This window comes from Mesoplodon mirus, assembly GCF_964341445.2.
Source record: "Mesoplodon mirus genome assembly, chromosome: 9".
Lineage (NCBI taxonomy): Eukaryota > Metazoa > Chordata > Mammalia > Artiodactyla > Ziphiidae > Mesoplodon > Mesoplodon mirus.
In genome coordinates this window covers 56,334,095-56,355,029 of record NC_138985.1, presented here as the reverse complement: position 1 = coordinate 56,355,029, position 20,935 = coordinate 56,334,095, and the positions used below count along the sequence as shown (strand labels likewise).

Sequence of the window (20,935 nt, the reverse complement as noted above, 5' to 3'; positions counted from 1 at the left end):
GCCAGTTCAACTTCATGACGCTGCCCCTTGTACTGAGAAGCTGTGGGTATTTGGGGTTTGTTTGTTTTATTCCTGATAGATCTTCTGCAAGGAATGCCTTCCCTCTCTAAGCATTTGTCCTTTGTTACTTCTAGACGAAGACTGCATAAGCTGGGTGTGTCGAAGGTTACCCAAGTGGATTTCCTGCCCAGGGAGGTAGTGTCCTACTCCAAGGAGACCCAGACTCCTCTGGCTACACATCAGTCCGAAGGTAAACTATGTCTTTTGTTCACTTTCCATATGATCTCTGAGAAATTGCCAGGGAGTTACATCCTTCTTGTTGATTTCATATCTTACCATAAGACATCTTCACAGGACACAAATATAATGACACACCAAAAGCTTAAGTCTCCTTTGACTCTGGTTTTGGAAATGCTGGAGACGAAACCCAGTGGTATTCCTCCAAAGGGCCCATGAACTTTAAAATGGATAACTTAATGAGGCCACAGTTTGTCAACATTGTGTGAGGAGGGGGAAAATCATCAAAGGATAATGTAATAGAAACTTCTCTGAATTTTATTGATAAGAAGAGTGTGTACATTAAGATTCAGCATTTGCAGGAGTCAGCAAACTGTAGCCAACCACGTATTCCTCAAATTAAAGTGTTTTGGAATACAGCCATATCCAGTCCTGCATGTCTATTCTATATGACTGCTTTCTTGCTACGTGGTAGGGTTGAGTACTTATGACTCACATGGCCTGAAATCTTTACTGTAATCTGGTGCTTTTCCGAAAAACTTTGCTGACCCCTGACTTGCTTTGCTGATTCAGATGGCAACACGCTAGAATATACCACGATTTAAAAAGACTTCCCATGCGATCTCCATGTGGGTGAATGGGAATTAACTTCATGCCTCCTTCGTGCCTATCCGAAAATAGCAAGTGGAAAATGTATGTGCAAATCCCAATAAATTGTGAAAATACACTAATAAGAGAAGTTGAAGCTAATCAATCAAAATGCTTCCTAGAAGTCAAAAATTACACCAAAGCACAATTACTCCAAAGCAGAAGCAGGAGATGTGTGCACTTAAAATAGGATAAGTGAAGGTTGCATTGTTAGAGACTATAACACTGTTTTTATAGCTAAGCAAATTCTCTGTTTACTTTGTTATTTTATCGTCTGGTGTGGTGAAGAGGCCGTTAGCATTCTGGGTTCATTGTTGTTGTGTAGTAAATACTGAACAAAAGCCGTGAAAATGAAAAATGATTCGCATTCCGTGCTTGGTTTACAGCATATCTAAATCAGTGCACTTTGGTTTGCGCAAGTTACAGAGCTTTTCAGTTTTGGTTTTAAACACATTACATCAAGACAAGTGAAATTGGATTCCTTGAAGTAGAGCGCTGCCTACAGGCATTCTGAAAACCTTTCTTGGGTAAATGCTGTCTGGCGTGGTGATGATTCTTTGGTAGCAGGGCCTCTGTTTTTCACGTGATAAGAAATGAATTTTAGAAGCAAACAAGTAGCACCCTCTGGTGGTAAAATTTTAAACCAACTATTTCAATGAACTTGAGAACTGTATATTAATGTGGCAGAAAATACAAAGTTAGAAAAGCCTTTGGGAGTTCACCTAGTCTATCCTTGGGCCTCTGGGCAGATCAGGAAGATCATTAAAAATAACCTCGTCACCCAACCAAAACATTTGTTTGAGTTAATTTGCTGCCAGAGGTATTTGCAGAGCTGTAGCCTGAGGTATGTTTATTTAGCCCCAAATTTGACCCATAACATAGAGTTATACAACTGAAATAGGAGAAGGAATGAATTATTTTTTGGAAATGTGTAGACTTTAGATATTGGAAATGGTACAGAAATATTTACAAGGGAAGATAAATTAAGGATGAAAAGGCATCAACTCTAAACTTTTAAACTGGAACACATCAAAAGGAGAAGCCTGGGCATTCCATTTTATTACTGCAGAGAGAGCTTGGGAGCCCTCATTATGCTGTGGTCCAAGCAGCATGAAAGAAGGAATTTATTTCTCAGCTCTTGGCAGAAGTTCTTTCTGTTTTGTTAACAGGACTCACAGAGCTTTTTTATGGTGATGGGTGTTTTGATGGTTCAAATTCCACAATACAGATTTGAACTCAAAGTGAGCTACCGTAGCTCTAGACAGTAAAGCAATCCCCGATGGGTTTAGACAGGAAGAACTTTGGATTTGAGTTCAGCAAATCATCCTCTCAGCATAGATGATTCCTTGACCTCTGGCTGCCCGGTGTCGTCCAGCCCCTGGCTGACGGGGGGTGCCCCATGCTTGCCTTTCACCTGCTGAGTGAAGTGGGGAGGCTCTACCACGTGGCAGGTTTGGACTGGCTTCCAATTTGGGAGCTTGGGCCATGGCAGTGTTTTCATGACGACTGCAGCTGTTCAGGGTCAGGAAACAATGAACTACTGAATTTCATGACACAGTGAGGCTCTTGGATGGATAATACGTAAAGCTGTGGTGCGTATAAGATCTGTTTTAGCTCATTATTGCCCACAGTGTATGAAGGAACGCTGATTATTTTTGAAGTCATTATGAACAATATTCAAACTGTTGATCTCAGAACATTGATCTGTTCTACATCTAATGGAGTTCTTATGTGTTCAGTTTTTGACATGTTCTCATTTTACTCTTGAAAATGAAAGGGAAGGTACTTTGGACTTGCCCAAGCTTAAGCTTCTCTTCTCTACTATGTACTATAATGAACATTCTCTTAATTTGTGATCGTAATGACCTGTTATGTATGAGAAACAGTCCAGAGAATGATTTAAGCCCCGGAGATTTAGGAATGAGGTCCGCACAAACACTGGTTTTTCAATACAAGTTTAGATCTTCCCTCTCTGCTTAGGTCATTAGTTGCAGAGAAAGAAGGCTGAGAATAGGTAACAGTGATTTGGGGAGCAGGATATCTCTATCTCCAAAACACTTTAAACACGTGCTTCTTATTCCCAGGTCCTAAGAAAGGAAAAAAATAATGGTTCCCTTCCAAACTACGTCTGCTTTGTGTTATTAATATCTTGCTGGACTGACCGTGAGGTCCTGAGGTTCGTTAGGAAGCCAGTCTTCTGCATCTTTATTATAGTGGGAAAGTGACTGGCCCATTCTAGGCTCCCAGCAGATGCTGTTGAATGACAAGAATGAGGCCAGACATCTTAGAAGCACCAGGTTCTGCAGTGACCCCTAGGAGAATGAGAACTTCTTAACTTGCTGGAAAAATATAAGCCAGTCTGGAGAGTGGAGGAGGAAACTTACATAACCTGTTGATCATTTGAAGAGTTCTCTGATCTTCCTCTTCTCTTTGTGATATCTTTTTTTTTAATTAATTAATTAATTAATTGATTGATTGATTAATTAATTTTTTTTTTTTGCTGTACGCGGGCCTCTCACTGCTGTGGCCTCTCCCGCCGCGGAGCACACGCTCCGGACGCACAGGCCCAGCGGCCATGGCCCACGGGCCCAGCTGCTCCGCGGCATATGGGATCCTCCCAGACCGGGGCACGAACCCGTATCCCCTGCATCGGCAGGCGGACTCCCAACCACCGCGCCACCAGGGAGGCCCCAATTTATTTTTTAAATTTTATTTATTTTGCCTGCGTTGGGTCTTCGTTACTGTGCGCGGGCTTTCTCTAGTTGCGGCGAGGGGGGCTCCTCTTCGTTGTGGTGCGTGGGCTTCTTATTGCGGTGGCTTCTCTTGTTGTGGAGCATGGGCTCTAGGAGGCAGGCTTCAGTAGTTTTGGCTCATGGGCTCTAGAGCGCAGGCTCAGTAGTTGTGGCGCACAGACTTAGTTGCTCCGCGGTATATGGGATCTTCCTGGACCAGGGATTGAACCCGTGTCCCCTGCATTGGCAGGTGGATTCTTAACCACTGCGCCACCAGGGAAGCCCCCGTGATATCTTATAAATGGGAACTTAGTGGCCCTGTGTTGGCCACCACCCCCTTGACTTCCCTCTTATGCCTTGTTTCTTATATCCAAGAGAGACCAACCCACTTGCATTTTCCAAGGCACCATGCAGCCTCATGCCTCCACACGCTTGTACTTACTGTCTCCCGCCTGGAATGCCATCTCTCCTGTTTGCCTTCCTTCCAGACCAAAACCAAGGGACAGCTCCTTGGTAGTTCCACTTATGGTTGATGTCTCTCCTCATACCATGGGCATAGTCCATCTTCCCCTTATCAAGCTATTATTTAATTTATTTAATATATTTAATTGTTATTTAAATGTCTTCCTTTTAGATTGGATCTCCTTGAGGGCCTGGTGTGTGTGTGTGTTTGCGGTACGCGCTACTCATTGTTGTGGCCTCTCCCATTGCGGAGCACAGGCTCCGGACGAGCAGGCTCAGCGGCCATGGCTCACGGGTCCAGCCGCTCCGTGGCATGTGGGATCTTCCCGGACCGGGGCACGAACCCGTGTCCCCTGCATCAGCAGGCAGACTCTCAACCACTGCGCCACCAGGGAAGCCAGTGTGTTTTGTTTTTTAACTTTTATTGGAATGTAGATGATTTACAATGTTGTGTTAGTTTCAGGTGTACAGCAAAGTGAATATGTTATACATATACATATATCCACTCTTTTTTAGATTCTTTTCCCATGTAGGCCATTCTCTACTCAATACAGAATATTGAGTAGAGTTCCCTGTGCTATACAGTAGGTCTTTATTAGTTATCTATTTTATATATCGTAGTGTGTAGTGTGTATATGTCAATTCCAGTCTTCCAATTTATCCCTCCCCCTGTTTTACTTTTATGTTTAAAATATTTTTAGCCATAAGTTTATTTTCTACATTGTAACTCTATATCTGTTTTGTCGATAAGTTCATTTGTACCCTTTTTTTTCCAGATTCCACGTATAAGCGATATCATATGATATTTGTCTTTCTCTGTCTGACTTATTTCACTCAGTATGACAGTCTCTAGGTCCATCCATGTCTCTGCAAATGGCATTATTTTGTTCTTTTTTATGGCTGAATAATATTCCATTGTATATATGTACCACATTTTCTTTATCCATTCCTCCATCGATGGACATTTAGAAGGTGTGTGTTCTTTACCTCCTTGCCCAACACAGTGCCTGGCACAAAGAAAGGGCTCAATAGATATCAGTGGAAGAAATGAAGAATGAAATGATTCTAGACGAATAAGAAAGAAGAGAAGATGCTCATTGTATTCTGGGGAGGATGGAATATGATCCATGCATTAAGGCTACACTGGTTTTATGGGGTTTTTAAGGAAAAGTCATGAGAGTGTGTAAGGAGGGGAGTTCAATGTTTCTATTTCCACCAGGCCTGTATTTCCGTCCCCAGGCTGGTGCAGGCGTTACTGCCGTGAACATGACACAGTTATGAGAACTGAAGGAGAAAGTCACCAAGGCCACCTGGCTTGGCCCAGGAAAGAGCAAAGCAGTCACCAAGTTTGTACTGTGCAGAGATACTGTTTAGAAAGTACTTTGAGTTTGGAACAGGTGTGCAGGAAGGTTGAGGGGAATTCTTGGCTGCTTGAGGGGAATTTCTACCTTGTCTTCCCATCCTCTCCGGCATATATTCAGTATAGATACTGCAAATATAGAGATAGTTTCCCAGGATAAACTAGTCCAGCACTGCCCAATAAAAACATAATGAGCCATTATTCATTTTAGTAATGTTTTATTTAACCCAGTATGTTTAACAATTATTATTCCAACGTATAATCAATATAAAAATTATCAATGAGATACAGTACATTCTTTTTTTTATATTAAATTTTCAAAATTTGGTTTGTATTTGACACAGCATATCCCAATTCAAACACTAAATTTTCCTTGGAAATACTTGAACTGTAATAAGATTTCATAAAATTTACAATTGAAAAAGTAAGTTCATATATCACTGTTGTTCCAAACATATTTGAAAGCTATTCAATAATTGGATCAAATATTTGTTTTTAAGTTTAAACTTAAATTAATTAAAGTTAAATTTTAAAATGTAGTTTTTCAGTTGCATTAGCCACATCTCAGGTGCTCAATAACTGCAGGGGGTTAGTGGCTTTTGAATTGGACAGCTCAGGTCCACCATGACCCCTCATGATGCAGGTCAGATGCTGAGACCCACAAGCCAGGCTGATCTCCACTTTACCATGGCTGGGCAGAGGGGCTTGGGTGAGGAAACCTCCCTGACATGTAGAGAACTCCTCTAGGTAAATGATGACTTTGTAGATGCTCCTCCTTTTTGTGAAGTCAGCCATATCCAAGCAAGTGTTAGATGATTGGACAGAATCCAAGTTGTACCCCCAGCAGGATAAGTCCTCCAATAAGCCTCACCCTGTCATATTAGAGGCAGTTGTGAGAACCCTTCTGGGTTCTCCCTTCCTGGTCCGCAGTTCAGAGACTAGAATATTCACTCCTTCTACCCTGTCTTCATGCTGCCCAAAGGACTTCTAAAGACCGTGTATGACCTCCTTGTTAGTTATCTACACTTCTGCTGCTCCCCTGTCCTTCTGCATGAAGTGATGAGAGATCAGAATTAAGATTTGAGTTCTAGGGCTTCCCTGGTGGCGCAGTGGTTGAGAATCTGCCTGCCAATGCAGGGGACATGGGTTCGAGCCCTGGTCTGGGAAAATCCCACATGCCGCGGAGCAACTAAGCCCGTGCACCACAGCTACTGAGCCTGCGCGTCTGGAGCCTGTGCTCCACAATAAGAGAGGTCGCGATAGTGAGAGGCCCGTGCACCGCGATGAAGAGTGGCCCCCGCTCACCGCAACTAGAGAAAGCCCTTGCACAGAAATGAAGACCCAACGCAGCCATAAATAAATAAATAATTCATTAAAAAAAATATTTGAGTTCTAAACTTCAGATAGTTGAATTCTAAGGCCTCCTACACCTTGGTGGTCCCAAGAACATAATTCTTTGATACAAAGTTGCCCAATAAAGACATCTACCGTAGGATCTAAGTGGAAATATTTATTTGGAACCTAAAGTTTGAAATCAGACAGTTCTTAGAGATATAATTTCCCAATGGAAGCCAATCCTGAAACACCTGGAGATGACTTGAGAGAAAACAGGGTATGGTGTCATAACCTTGACTCTCCAACTGGATCTCAGTTTCCTGGACCTTAACACACTTTCTCTGAACTTACTATTTAAAGAACAACCATGTGTCTTGTGACAATCCATGGTGGCATCTGAATGCAAATTAAAACCCCCTACTGAAGATGACACACCTAATCTTATTTTTAGCTTCTGTGTTTAAGATAAGAACTGACACTATTCCAGAGAGATAGTGACATCTGCCACAATTTGCTTCCTTAGAATATGCCTACTATTTCCCTTTTTACACTTGGTTAAAGTGTTAATCCTCTCTCAGAACAAACTGTAGAGCCTCCAGGCCTGTTGTTAACAAGATCAGGGATCCTCTCCTGGGATATTAGTTTTCTTTAACAATGTTAATCTCATATCATCTTGGCAAGACTCTTGAAAGACAAAAAAAAAAAAAAGGGTGGGGGGCTATCTAAGGAACATAGACATTTCAGACATTACTTTTTAGGTATTATTTGTATCAAATAGACAAAACTTTCTAGTTAAAAAAAAATAGTTTTCTCTATCTCTCAACCACCTCTCCAGCTATTGGTGAGGAGAGCTTTCATGGTTGAGTTCTTGATTTATATTAGACACTAAAATAGATATTGGCTTAGACTGTGGCTGGTCTTGATATTCCAAAGGAGAAGCCTCATGCTCAAAGTTAATTTATTTTTAAAAAGTACTTAGTGAGAGTGCCAGAGATGGTACAATCAAATCTCAGTCAAATAAGCTCATTTTAGCCAAAATATTCCTTCCAATAAAAAAACAAAAGGGTGGGGGCTTCCCTGGTGGTGCAGTGGTTGAGAGTCTGCCTGCCGATGCAGGGGACACAGGTTCATGCCCCGGTCCATGAAGATCCCACATACCACGGAGTGGCTGGGCCTGTGAGCCATGGCCGCTGAGCCTGCGCGTCTGGAGCCTGTGCTCCGCAACGGGAGAGGCCGCAACAGTGAGAGGCCCATGTACCGCAAACAAAAACAAAAACAAAAGGGTGCTTAATGACAACTCAAAATGAAACCAGAAATGTAATAAAAAGATAAAATGCAGAGCAAGACTTGGTGCCGGTGGGCACTGTCTTATTTACTATACCTCTGTAATCTACAGGTCTATAGAGAGGGGAGGGCCATTGAGAAGACTAGCCCTAGAGCATCCTGTGAACTTTAGGCTCAGTATAGGATTATATCTTGGCTACAGTACTGTACTAGAAAACAAACTTATATTTTAGGAAGATGGTTTGAGAATTTTGTTTAAACATGAGTGAATCAATTAAACAACATATCACAGTCTCTAGGCCATCAAGGGTTAATGTGCTTTGTAAAGTCATGGCATTCAAAAGTAAAAGATTTTGCATAAAATAAAAACATTGTCCTTCTAATATTGTTTCGATGACTCCATCCCTTTAGTTTTTCATACAACTGGAAGGTATCTTTGAAAACCTCTTCAGAGCAGAAAGATGAATAAGAAGCTTAACTGAAGCTAGGGACCTGGAAGCTCATATTAACGCAAAAGGGGCTGTGAGATTTTTGTCTGACTCCAAGGCTCACACATTGCAGGTAGATGATCTAAGCATGTTTTACTGAAGAAAGAACTAATATCCAAATTATAGACCTAATATCAAGTTAATATGTAATCATAGATCACTGATTGCTTCTCCCAAGTTCATTTACATATCCAGTTTCCTTGCTCTCCAAGGCATCCCTTCTCATAGGTCCTCATCCCTGGTAACAGACACATTGATTCTGTGTATCACTAGTGCCTGCATAGTGCCTGATGTTTGGTGTGGGAATGAATGGGTGACCTGGCTTAGGTCATAGAGTTGCCTCAACTGTTCGCCTTATGAGCCAGATGATGGAAGAAATGAAAGAGAAGTAGGTCAAAGAGTAAGACATGGGAGGAGGTGCGCCAGAATTTATAGTTTCAGACACTATAAACTATGGTTAACTTAAGCAGGAAAGAGTTTGAGTAGAAGGATATTATGTAAATCACAGAATCAACCTGAAGGTTGAAAAGGCAGGCTCAGAAAACAGGCAGAGAAGCTAATTGTCAAGAACACAGCCCAAACTTACAGTATGTAATATTTTCAGTAAGTCTGTGACCAGTGAACCTAGGAGAAGAATGCCAAGCAAGGGGAAAAAATCCAGAATAAGCAGTTATTCTAGTGAAGACAATTGGATTCCCCACTACACAACAGAAAAATGTGATCAACCTGGCTGGTCCTTCTTTCGAGAAATAGTTCAATATTGGGAGTTTCAGTTGATCTCTGGTTGGGCAAGTAGCCAAGGCATCTTGAGTTGGGGCAACTGTGTCCTTGTATGGCCTAGCTGTACATACTTGTAGCTATAGATACTTTATGAGTCCATTGAGCAAGTACTTGTGCAGCTGGACACAGGAGAATGACTGGCATTGTAGAATAGAATGTATCCACTCTTCCACCTGATTATTAGAAGCCTCCTTCACAGTGCATAAATCTTCTAAAAAAAATTTATTGGAGTATAGTTGATTTACAATGTTGTGATAGTTATAGGTATACAGCAAAATGAATCAGTTATACATATACATATATCCACTCTTTTTAAAATTCTTTTCCCATTTAGGCCATTACAGAGTATTGAGTAGCATTCCCTGTGCTATACAGTCAGTCGTTATTAGTTACACAGTGCATAACTTTTGATTGTACATAAATATTCTGTCACTGTAAGTCTGTGTTGGAAGGTCCCACCATATACCTCTTTCCTAAGTCTTTTGCCATTGGTAGCCTCTACATGTGACCTTTCAGTCATTGCTCATGGCTTAGTTTTAGATAGAGTGTTTTCTCAAACAGTCTACTCTTCCAGCTCAAGTGGGCAACGAGATATGCTGATCAAAACTCTTTTCATCCAAGTGGAATTGTAGTGGTTTTTCTTCTCCACTGAACTTTAGGCCTACGCCTAAATGGAGGTGTCCTGTCAGCCGTCCACTTCTGGCTTTTGCCAGCCTATCACTTAGAAATTTCCAGAGTCCAGGCTCAAATGTTTTCAGACAGCTAGTCACCCAACACTTCTCTTTAGGCTGCAGGAGGAGTGGCATTGCCACAGGAGTAAGAACATGAGAGTGAGAGCAGCGGGCTCAGGGAGATTGCTTGTCACAACTCAGTATGTAGCCCTCGCTGATGAGCGAGCTAGCGGTGGATCCACCTGATCCTGGCCAGATTTCTGGCCAGATGGATCAGATAGTGCTCCAGTTCATAATGCATATTTTCCATAGTCACCTGGTATCTCTACTTGGGTCTGCTTGTTGGGCAAACCAACACCTATCCCTCAAAAGGCTAGTAACATAGTAAAGAGGCTACACTGTTGCTCTAAAATCTAGGGACCTGTTTTGTGCTTCGCTTTTAGAGCTCTTTGATTTTCCACAGACCCTTTGGGCATCATTGGATCTGCTGGACCAAAATTTCTAGGTAATATAGCCATTTAAAAGTAGAAGCCTTGGGCCTCCCTGGTGGCGCAGTGGTTGAGAGTCCGCCTGCCGATGCAGGGGATACGGGTTCGTGCCCCGGTCTGGGAGGATCCCATATGCCGCGGAGCGGCTGGGCCCGTGAGCCATGGCCGCTGAGCCTGTGCGTCCGGAGCCTGTGCTCCGCAACGGGAGAGGCCACAACAGTGAGAGGCCCGCGTACAGCAAAAAAAAAAAAAAAAGTAGAAGCCTTTTGAGTCACCTGGTAAATGGGTTGAATAAGTACATGCAAATGTTGAATATGTTACCTGCAAAAGCCAGAATGGCCCACCAAGCATGACAACTCTTACTATTAGAGAAACAAGATATTTGCCATGTACTTTGGAGTTTATGATCACTAGACCCATAGCAACTTTCCTGAAGTAGCAGATCTCCATATTTTCAAGTACTTTTCTCCCATCCTGTAGCCTACTTGTGTCTTAACAAGGTACTGAAGGTACCAATCCAGCTTACTGTTCAGGTCTTGCTAGCATGATGCCCTGTGCTGAAGGTGAGATGATCAAGGTCTGTAGGTAAAGCCAGCTCTCTGGCTCAACCCTGATATAAGATGATGAAGATGCAAAGAGAAATGAGGTGGCTCTTCTTTGGCTGTCAAGCAAGGCTTGGTATAGAGTGTGGCTTGGTGTGTGTGTGTGTGTGGGATACTTCCAGGCCTCCGTATTCTCCTGTATATTCAACTTTTCACTATCTCCTGATCAGTACTATCACTTTCACATAAGTGACTTGGTAAGGCTGGAAATTCAATGGACTTTATCCAGGCACCCACAGAATTCTAAATTTGCATTTGAGTTTTGCAGACATTTATGAAGACATTTATCACAACCAGAGAAATGCCCTGGGTCTATGCCTTGAGCTAAAATACAGAGATTTGAGCTTGTCCTCTCTTCTTTAAGCTGTCCAGTCTCATTAGAAGCAGCCACCTCACCCTATAGCATCTTTAAATTCTTCATGCCCTTCACACTCTTCAATGGCAGTGATAATTTGATCCCTTAAATCCTTTTCAGTGGACACTTCATTAAAGATCACCGCAGAAGAAAAATTATCTAGCGATTTGTTACGGCTGACAGCTTCCCACTTCTAAACTCTGAGTTTTCATTTTCTTTAGCCCTTATTAGGGCGAATAACCAACACCAATTTCCTGAGTGACTGTCTTCTGGTACTAATTTCTGATCAGTCTAGGTTCATGGTTGCGGACAATAGAAACTAACTCTGGTTAACTTAAACAGAAAAGGGATTTGTGGGAAAGATATTAGATACTTCATAGAATGGATTTTAAAAGTTAAAGAATTAGGTCAGAAATAGAAGGCAGCCCTAACCCCCAATGTGATTATATTTGGAAATAGGGCTTTTAGGCTAAAATGAGGTCATCATTCAGGCTAAATGAGGTCATCAGGGCAGAATCCTAATTTGATAGGATTGGGGCCTTATAAGAGGAGGAAGGGAGAGAGATCTGTTTCTCTCTCTCCATGTGCACGCACCAGGCAAAGGCCATGTGAGGACACAGCGAGGAGGCCTCTGCAAGCCAGGAAGAGGGCTCTCACGAGAAACTCAATTGGCTGGTAACTTGATCTTGGACTTCCCAGCCTCCAGAACTGTGAGAAAATAAATTTCTGTTGTTTAAGCCTCTCAGTCTATGGCATTTCGCTGTGGCAGTCTGAGCTGACAGAGACAGCAGCTAACACAGCAAGGTGATGCCTCTGAACTTGATCGGCTTGATGAGACGACCTGGACCTCCTGGACTTCCTGTCATTGGGCACTGGCATTAGGCTCAGGATTTAAATTCTGTTGTCACTGCTGCCTTGAAAACCTCTACTTCTCCCTGCACCTTGACGGTGCTCCCTTGAGCTTTAAAGGGGTCCACTAGGCAGGCCTCGGTTACATGTGCTGAATTAGCTATGAGGGTCAGGCAGAGGAATAACTGCTCATCCTGGCTTCCATAATATTAGGGGAGGCTGTGACTTTACTTTGATCTATTTTGGTATACTCTCCTCTAAAAGAGGGTGTTTGGGTGCTGGCCAGCCAAAAATATATATTTGAAAAGTGCCTACTCTGGTGAGAAGAAAAAAGAGGAGGTAAGGAGAAAAATTTTATGTATTATGTGCATAACTCAGTGTTTATGTGACACTCATAAACATTATTGTTCTTGCAGTGTTGTTACAGAATTTACTCAAATTAAAAATCAGAAGTGCAAAGACAATGCACCTCCTTTATTTTGTCTTCAGCTGTCTATAATACTATTTGCTATTAGGGGAAAATAGAAAAAAGGTATGCAATAAACCTGAGTGCAGTCTCTTACTGTAAACAATCTCAGTTGGTATGTTCAGTTAAAATTGACTGGAAATGCTCCAACCCTTATAGAACCTCACTCTCACCTGCTTTTCTCCCTGAGATCATGGCCAAACTGGAGGGGAGAGAGATGAGGTTACATGATCTCATGGCCTTGGTGGAGTAGGGAGGGATGAGAGGGACTCTGGCCTCGGTCAAGTCCTTGGCAGTATGCTGGCTGACATCTGCTCCTCTCTGCCCTGATCTTTATCCACCTGGGCACTGGCACCCAGTGCTACAGCATAGAGCTGGTGAACTTGTGTCTGTTCTTTTGGCTTGGCAATGTCTCCAGGAAGCATGGGCCATTTTGCTCTTGATGACTTGGTCTCTTCTCGGCTTTCATTGTTTCTAGAACTTGAGTCAATGCCCTGCCTTCTGTTCAACCCCTGGCCTAGAAGTCCATGTCCAGCCCAGGCCATGTAGTCCTTTCATCCACCACAGCAGACCCTGTGGCAGACTGGCTCTCAATTGAGTTTCCATGCCTCAGATGATCTGATGGAGGCTTAGGAGCACTCACTGGTTCTTCTCTCTGTTTTATGCCAACCACTCCCAACGAAGCTGGGTTGTTGCCTTGTGGTGAGTGAGACCTGTTGCATAGTGGTCTCTGTAGATTCCCAAATAAGGAATGTGGTTCAGTGGTTCCTGTGTTCATCTTTTTTCTTGGTTTATTAACACTCCTCCCTCCCAATGCTTCTCCTCAGAAGGTGGAAATCCAGATGTATCTGAAAACTTATCTCCACTTCTTCTCCCTAAATGCTCCTTTTCTTGCCACTTATCTAAAAATAAACTCCCATGTTTAACTTCCCACATAGATTGGGGAAAGAAGTGGACAGAAGGAGTGATCTTTATGGGTTTGTTTGTTCTTCTTTTTTGATATTCTAAATGGTAAGGAAAAGAAATTTGTAATGTCTTTTCTCCCTCAGTTAATCCTGACTCTCATCGTGCTGTGGGGTTCCAAAATCCAGTTTTTTGAGAAGGGAGCTGAATGTTACCTTAGCCATTTTATTTTCATTCTGCATCAAATTCTGAAGTCTCTACTAGCAAATGAATGCCCTAGGTAGACTAGGCTGGAGATTATTATGTTCAGAAAGAAAAATAGAAAAGCACATTAATACTTTTCAAACGTAACTCTCACTGCTGATCAAAATGAGCAGGATATTGTTTTTGTTCATCACTCTTGATCAATGATAGAGGCAAGAGATCAGGATTAAGGAACATTACAGTGTATAACAAGGCTTTTATTCCTTGGAGAAATACAACTGATATGTTGACCAAGTCAAGAAGTATATAAAGTTTCCACTTCCAGCATGGCAACATGGAGAGCTCTGTGGATCTGCTTCCCAGTAAAATTAGTGAAAATCCTTAAAAAACAAAAACCAAAACACTAAAGTCTCTGGAAATGGTACCAACGGCATACAACAAATGAAAAAACATTTATTGAAGAAAACTTAACTAAAACTTGGTAAGAACAGGAAGAGTCTGCGGTGTTTGAACCACAGCCTACTCCTATGCTCCCTCTTCCCAGTTCAGCTTGGAGCAAACTCTTCTTCAGGTGGGTGCAGAAAAGAACACAGAGCTGCCTGTCCTCCCATTTCCCAGTTGGAGGGCTACTGTATCTTCCTGGGAGGGGCAGGACTTTACAATCTCCGTTTCTGCCCCCAGATACCAGTTACAGAGCCTAAGCTTCAAGCAGGTGCAACTGAGAGGCCGATATTCTCTTCTTTAGCCTAGCCCAGACTTGAGAAATAGGGACTTTACCTTGGGGGCAGCATGCTAAAAATACTGGGGCCCTAATCACCAGCTCATGTGTAAAGCAGAGGTTCCATTCAGGGAGAGGCAAGCCAAATAGACCAGAGGCTATGGCAGGACCTCACTCTGCCAAGCACCCAGCTCCAAAAGCATAGGTGTCACTCAGAAGTATGCCACTGTCCCCTCCTCCAGCTCCAGAGCATTGGCCCAGAGGAAGAAGTAGGCCATAAAACAGAGAGGTTAGAATCTCTTCCCAAAGAAGCTGACTTCATTTGCAATAGACTGTGGGGATATTCAAGCCTAACGACATCCTCAAAACAATGGAGGTTGTGCTATAAAGCAATTCAGAGTCAACTGGTAGATGCATACAAGATATAAGCTAAGTCATAGGCCAGCTAGTTTACTTGCCAGAGCCAGGGAAACAGACAACTAAGAAGAGGCTTCCTGGGATCAGACAGATCTCAAAAACTGAACTCAAAAACTATCTCTATAAAGGAGCCTGAGTTTAATTGGATCACTCTGTGGAGAAATTTGTGTCCCAGGGCACTGTTGACAGCAACAGAGCAATCAGCCAGCAATTAATGGAACTTAACTGCTGGGTGTGGTCAGGGACAGGGACAGTTAAAGGGACTGCAAAATACTGTCCTCCCAAGGTGACTGTGCAGATGCCCAAGGCTGCACCATCTGAGGAGCAATATCAGAGGCTTTACACTATGGACTGAGAGGATAGAACAGACTTCACCAAAATAATCCAGTCACTAAACAAATAAACAAGCAAATAACAATAACCAACCCCTAGGGAAGGGAAAGGAGATCAACCAGTACCCAGACTCACTACAATGTATTACCTAAAATAGCCAGTTTCACAAGGCAAAAGAAACTGCCTGTGAAAACAGATGAAAAACTTCAATATTTCATTAAATGGAGAATATCAATAAAGAGGTAGAAATTATTTAAAAAAAACAAAAACAAATGTAAATTCTGGATTTGGAAAGTACAAAAACTGAAAAGAAAGATTCATTAGAAGGCACAACAGCAAAAAAAGAAAAATGAAGAGATCCTCAGAGAAATGTGGGATACCATTAGATGACTCAGCATACATAATGAGAGTGCTGGAAGGAGAGGTGAGAGAGGAAGGAGTAGAAAAAATAGAAAAAATATTCTAAGAAATAATGTTTGAAAACTTTAATTCACGAACCCAAGAGTCTCAACAAACTCCAAGTAGAATAAATGTAAGGAGTTCTAGAAAAGACAGATCGTAGTATAAATACTGAAAGCAGAAAGTGAAAAATGAATTTTCACTTACAAGGAACCCAATGAGATTAACAACTGACTTCTCATCAGAAACCATGGCAGCCAGAAGACAGTGAGATAACATATTTAAAGTTCTCAAAGAAAAAACTGTCAGCCAATAAATGTGAACCTAGCAAAGCTTTCTTTCAAAAAATGAAGGTGAAATAAAGACATAACCAAATAAACAAGCACTGAGAGAATTTGCTGCTAGCACACCCACCTTATAAGAAACACTAAAGGAAGTTCTTCAGGTTAGGGGCAACTGAACCCAGATAGTAATTCAAATTCACAGGAAAAAACCAAGAGCACAAGTGAAGATAATTATGTAACCATAAAAGACAGTGTAGGCATATACTTCCTCTTTTTCTTCATTAACTGATTTAAATAGCATTATCTAAAGTACTATACATATAATTATATTGCTGAGCCTATAATATATGGAAGTGTAATATATTTGCTAGTAATAACACAAAGGAAGTAGGTTGCAAAGCTGCATTTGGCCTAAGGAAATGACTCCAAATGGTGATTTGAATCCACAGGAAGAAATGAAGAGAACCAAATACGAAGGTTAAATAACAAAAGCTCTAAGTATATCATTGCTCTCCCCTCAACTTCTTTAAAATACATAGAGTCATATGAGGTAATAATTATAACAATGCACTGTGGGCTTTATAACATATATAGATATATGTAACAATAAGAGCATTGAAAGGAGAAAGGGAATAGAGCTATATAGGTATAACATTTCTGTATTTCATCGAAATTGTTAGTATAAATCTGAAGCAGACTCTGATGAGGTAAGATGTATATGGTAAGCCCTAGAGCAACCACTAAGGAAATAACTTTTAAAAAATTTAGTGGGAAAAATATTAAAAATTAAGGTGTTACATTTGAAAATATTCACTTAATGTAAAAGAAAACTATAAGAGAATAATAGAAGAACAAAAAACGACATAAGACATACAGAAGACAAAAATAAAATGTCAGCTATAAATCCCACTATAGTATATTAGTGAGTGGTGGGGTGGGGTTGGGCGTGGGCACCCTGAGGAAACCAAATCTGCCAGATATGGACCCATAGGCATCCTGGCTGAGAAGATACAGATACTGGACAAGTGCGGGTGATAGCAGAATGTAGTAGCAGTACAGGCAAGCAAATTATAACCAAAAGAGATAATGCAGTGGCCTGCAAAGAGATGTCCCAGGGTGGATTATAGCACCAAGAGGAAAATGTAGTTTGCAGTAGAAAAAGGTATTGGGAAAGTAGTAGGGGAAAAAAATGGAGAAAATCCTAAAGTGGGAGAAAATATGGCATGTGAAAGTAGCATAGTGTCAATGTCTGAAGGGAGGTGAAAAGTTCTTTCAAAATGACAGTATGAGGTTATCCAAAATAGAAATATGTTTTATCTTGAGAGTCAACTGAAATCTGTTGATAGTGACTAAGTGGATTGCTGTGTTGAGAAGGATTCTGAGATTCCATTCTACCTCATCTCAATTAAAGATGTCTTCTATGGGCGTGAGATGAAAAGTAAGCATGCCTTTTGTTGGCAAACACTGGTTAAAATTATCTTTAAAGAGTGTCAGGACTGGGGCAATGAGAATCTCAGAGTTGTTATCTTTTACATTTTATTATATATATAGGCTATGGAATAACTCTTTTGAGTACCTTGTTATTTAAAGAAATTCTCCTATGTACTATTTTCCTTCGCTGATTTCCTATGGTCTACAGTAACTAGTATTAAAACTCTTGCATGAAGAGGAGACTTATATATGGGGGATAGTGAGGAAGGGAAAAACAGTTTCAGGGAAGAAGAGCTGCAAAAGTAGAGGAAGTGACCAAAAAGTAGAAAGAGAAGCATGGTCAGCTCTTGCGGCATAAAGCAAGAAAGAAAGTTGTAAACAGATAACTTGCCAAGGGCATGGAAATGGGGGCAAGAGAACTCCATTTGGTCCCCATACATTTTAGACAGGCTGAGGGCTTGAAATCTGGGACATACAGTTGAAGGCATTAGAAATTCAACCGTATGACCTGGGTTTCACGAGGGAGGAGGTACTGTATGAGAGAAACGCCCACCTTTCCCTTCTTCTGGTTTCCAGGAAGAAAGAGCTTCCCTCAAAACTCTTGACTCTTGTGCCTTTCTTTTCTTCTCCTAATAGAGGTAGAATTGTAGGAAGGTTGGTGGACAATAATTGGCCAACTTTTCTTGATTGGATGGAACTAATTTATCAGTGGTCCTTAGGAGGGGAAATCTGACCTCTTCCTACTACTGTCATCCTCACACCAGTCAGAGGTAGTGACGTGTGTAAAAGTGCTGGCCCTGTCAGATGTGAACTGTCCCGGGGTCTAGAATCTGGGGGAAAGGTGCAGCAAATTACACCTAGGTTACAACTGCCAACATATCCTTTATCAGTATTAATGATGATAATTAGGGCTTTATTTGTTTTGTCTCTTGTTTTATCTCTCAATTAATTCAGAACTTGGACAGGAAAGAGTGGTTCTATTAATCTGACCCTTCAAGACCCCAACATCTTGGTACATAGCCTCAAAATCTCATCCAAGCCTCCCACATAAGAGAATTCCATCAACTGAATGCATTTCCTGCCCACATCTGATGGTTCCTTCAATATGAAGCACAGTTAATACAATACTCCTGGCCTCTTGCCACCCCTTTACTCACTTCACCCTGCCCTCCCCCCAGCCTCCATCCCCAGAGGAGGTACAGTGACTTGTTTCAAGCCAGCTCCTCTCTCTTTTGGGGGAAGCAAGCATACCTGTAAGCATACAAGTTACCTTTTGCTCCTCTGTGCCTTTGGTCATACTCGAGTCACACTCAGCTGGGGAGGCCTGTCAAGTTTGGTCTTACCTGTAAGTGGGTGAATAAATCTGTCTAATTTAGGAAATCAATTAGCAGGTCCATTTGGCTTTCTCAGTAAGCTTTCTCACTCAGTCTTTATCAGTGATGAAAGTGTTACTTTGGCCTCGCTCCATTGTTATCTTTGCCTTATTTCTCATTTGGGTGCAATTTATTCAGTCCTCTAAGAAGCCCAACAAGTATTAGGAATATCATGGCAAGGTATCAGTTCTGGAGTGATCAAAGTACTGAAAATAATATTAATGACAGTAGGTAGCTAGACAAAAAAAGAGTAACTGATGTTAAGGGGAGAGGTTTACATTCTAGCTAGGAGAAAAGAGCTCATTTATAGAAGTGGATCTCAAGGTCAGAGTGGAACCAGTAGTAAAGTCAACTTAATGTTGGCCCCTGAACTCCTTTTAATTCTCCATAAATGTGTGTCAGTGCTGGACCAGTGTGGTAGGACTAACTGTGCAAATTAGAAAGTGGTTTGTGAAGGCAGGGATCCAGGGAGGTTGTTATGCTTGATGACTTGTTAAAAAAAACAAACAACAACACAAAACCCTGATCATTATTATCACAGAGTCCTAATGTGAAATAAGATTTCCTATAAAATTGTCAGCACAAGATTCCAGTTTTGATAACAAGTCAGATGATTTTGTTGCAGGAAAACATGTATCTGATGGAGAACCTTTCCTTTTCATAAAATAAGGCCACTTTTGAACTGTGGGAGAATAGTTGATCTCATTTAACAGCCCGAAACTTGTGAAATTTGTTTCCTTGTGGTCAATAGCGCAAGTGGCTGTTCTCACTGTGAGTTTAGCATACTGAAAGCTTAGGATGTTTTTTTTTTCCTGGTACTGGGAGGAAGGCTTGAGCCTTGGCTCAAAGAAACTGAGGATAACTTTTAATCTTCTCTACTTGGTTGTTCTCTAGTGTCATTTGGCAGGCGCTGGCAGCCCATTCACACTTCCTGATGAAGTAAGCATTTGGGGACAGGCATGTGGTCATGCATGCATGGTGCACTGGATAAAATCAGTTCAAGGCAAGACACAAAATATGATGAAATGTATATGAACTTAATGAAATGTGTACGAGTTTGTAATTTATTAACTGTTCACAGAGGGTAAGATCTGTTTTGTGCATCATGGATCTTATACTTCCTATTGGTTCCATACATGCTCTGGCTGAGGACACCCACATTAGCATGTGTTTTCCTATCTTCAGGGATACCATTGAAATTTCCTTCCATTTCTGTTTTCTCCATGGTAGCCTCTACTGACAGAAGCATCGTCCTTCTCTTGAACCACCATTTTCATTTGTTTGGACATCAAAAAAGTCCTATCTCCTTTCAGCCCTTTCTGTAAAAGGATGTTATGAAGATGAAATGAGAAAATGATTGGACGATGCCTTTCCTTAAACTATTATTTCAGTGATAGAGACTGATTTTGCTGCAGGAGGCCTGAAGGAATATATATGTGATACCAATTTTCCCCTCCTAAAATGGACCAGGACAGTGTTCTGGCCAATATTGGGGATTTCTTAATAATGATGAGTTTTGGGATGTGCCTGTTTTCCCAAGAAAAAGAGGACAGAGAGGGCTTCCCTGGTGGCGCAGTGGTTGGGAGTCCACCTGCCGATACAGGGGACGCGGGTTCGTGCCCCGGTCCGGGAGGATCCCACATGCCGCGCAGCGGCTGGGCCCGTGAGCCATGGCCGCTGGGCCTGCACGTCCGGAGCCTGTGCTCTGCAACGGGAGAGGCCACAACAGCGAGAGGCCCGCGTACCGCAAAACAACAACAACAAAAACAACAAAAGAAAACAAACCAAAAAAAACCCATTTAAAAGAGGACAGAGAGGGTTTCCATATTCTTAGGGCAGCTGAATAGAGAGTTGGAGCAGCTGTTTCCTTCTCTCCTCAGTTCATGTGCAGCGGTTACCTCAGCAGAGCCATCTAGCCGAACTACATAGTGTCCCAGTCATCTTCAGGTGCTCCAGACAAGCAGTGATTTTGGCTGCTGGAGGGATTCTTGGGTGGGCTGTTGGTGATGCATCTTCCAGTAACCATTACTAGAAGTGTCAGCCTAGGTAAATTCATGTTCATCTGGGTCCATTTTATCTCATTTCGTTTTAATTTAACCCAGATCTTGAGATCCAA

General features: G+C 41.8%; 1 protein-coding gene across 13 annotated transcripts in view; it reads left to right on the top strand.

The window, feature by feature from the left end:
• DYNC1I1 (dynein cytoplasmic 1 intermediate chain 1) overlaps positions 1–20,935 on the top strand; it is a 483,164-nt gene that overhangs the window by 238,788 nt on the left and 223,441 nt on the right. For all 13 annotated transcript variants that reach the window (XM_082632152.1, XM_082632163.1, XM_082632154.1 and 10 more), the window contains one exon: positions 135–250. In XM_082632152.1, the coding sequence (XP_082488278.1) occupies positions 135–250 (116 nt within the window). The remainder of the gene's footprint in view (positions 1–134; positions 251–20,935) is intronic.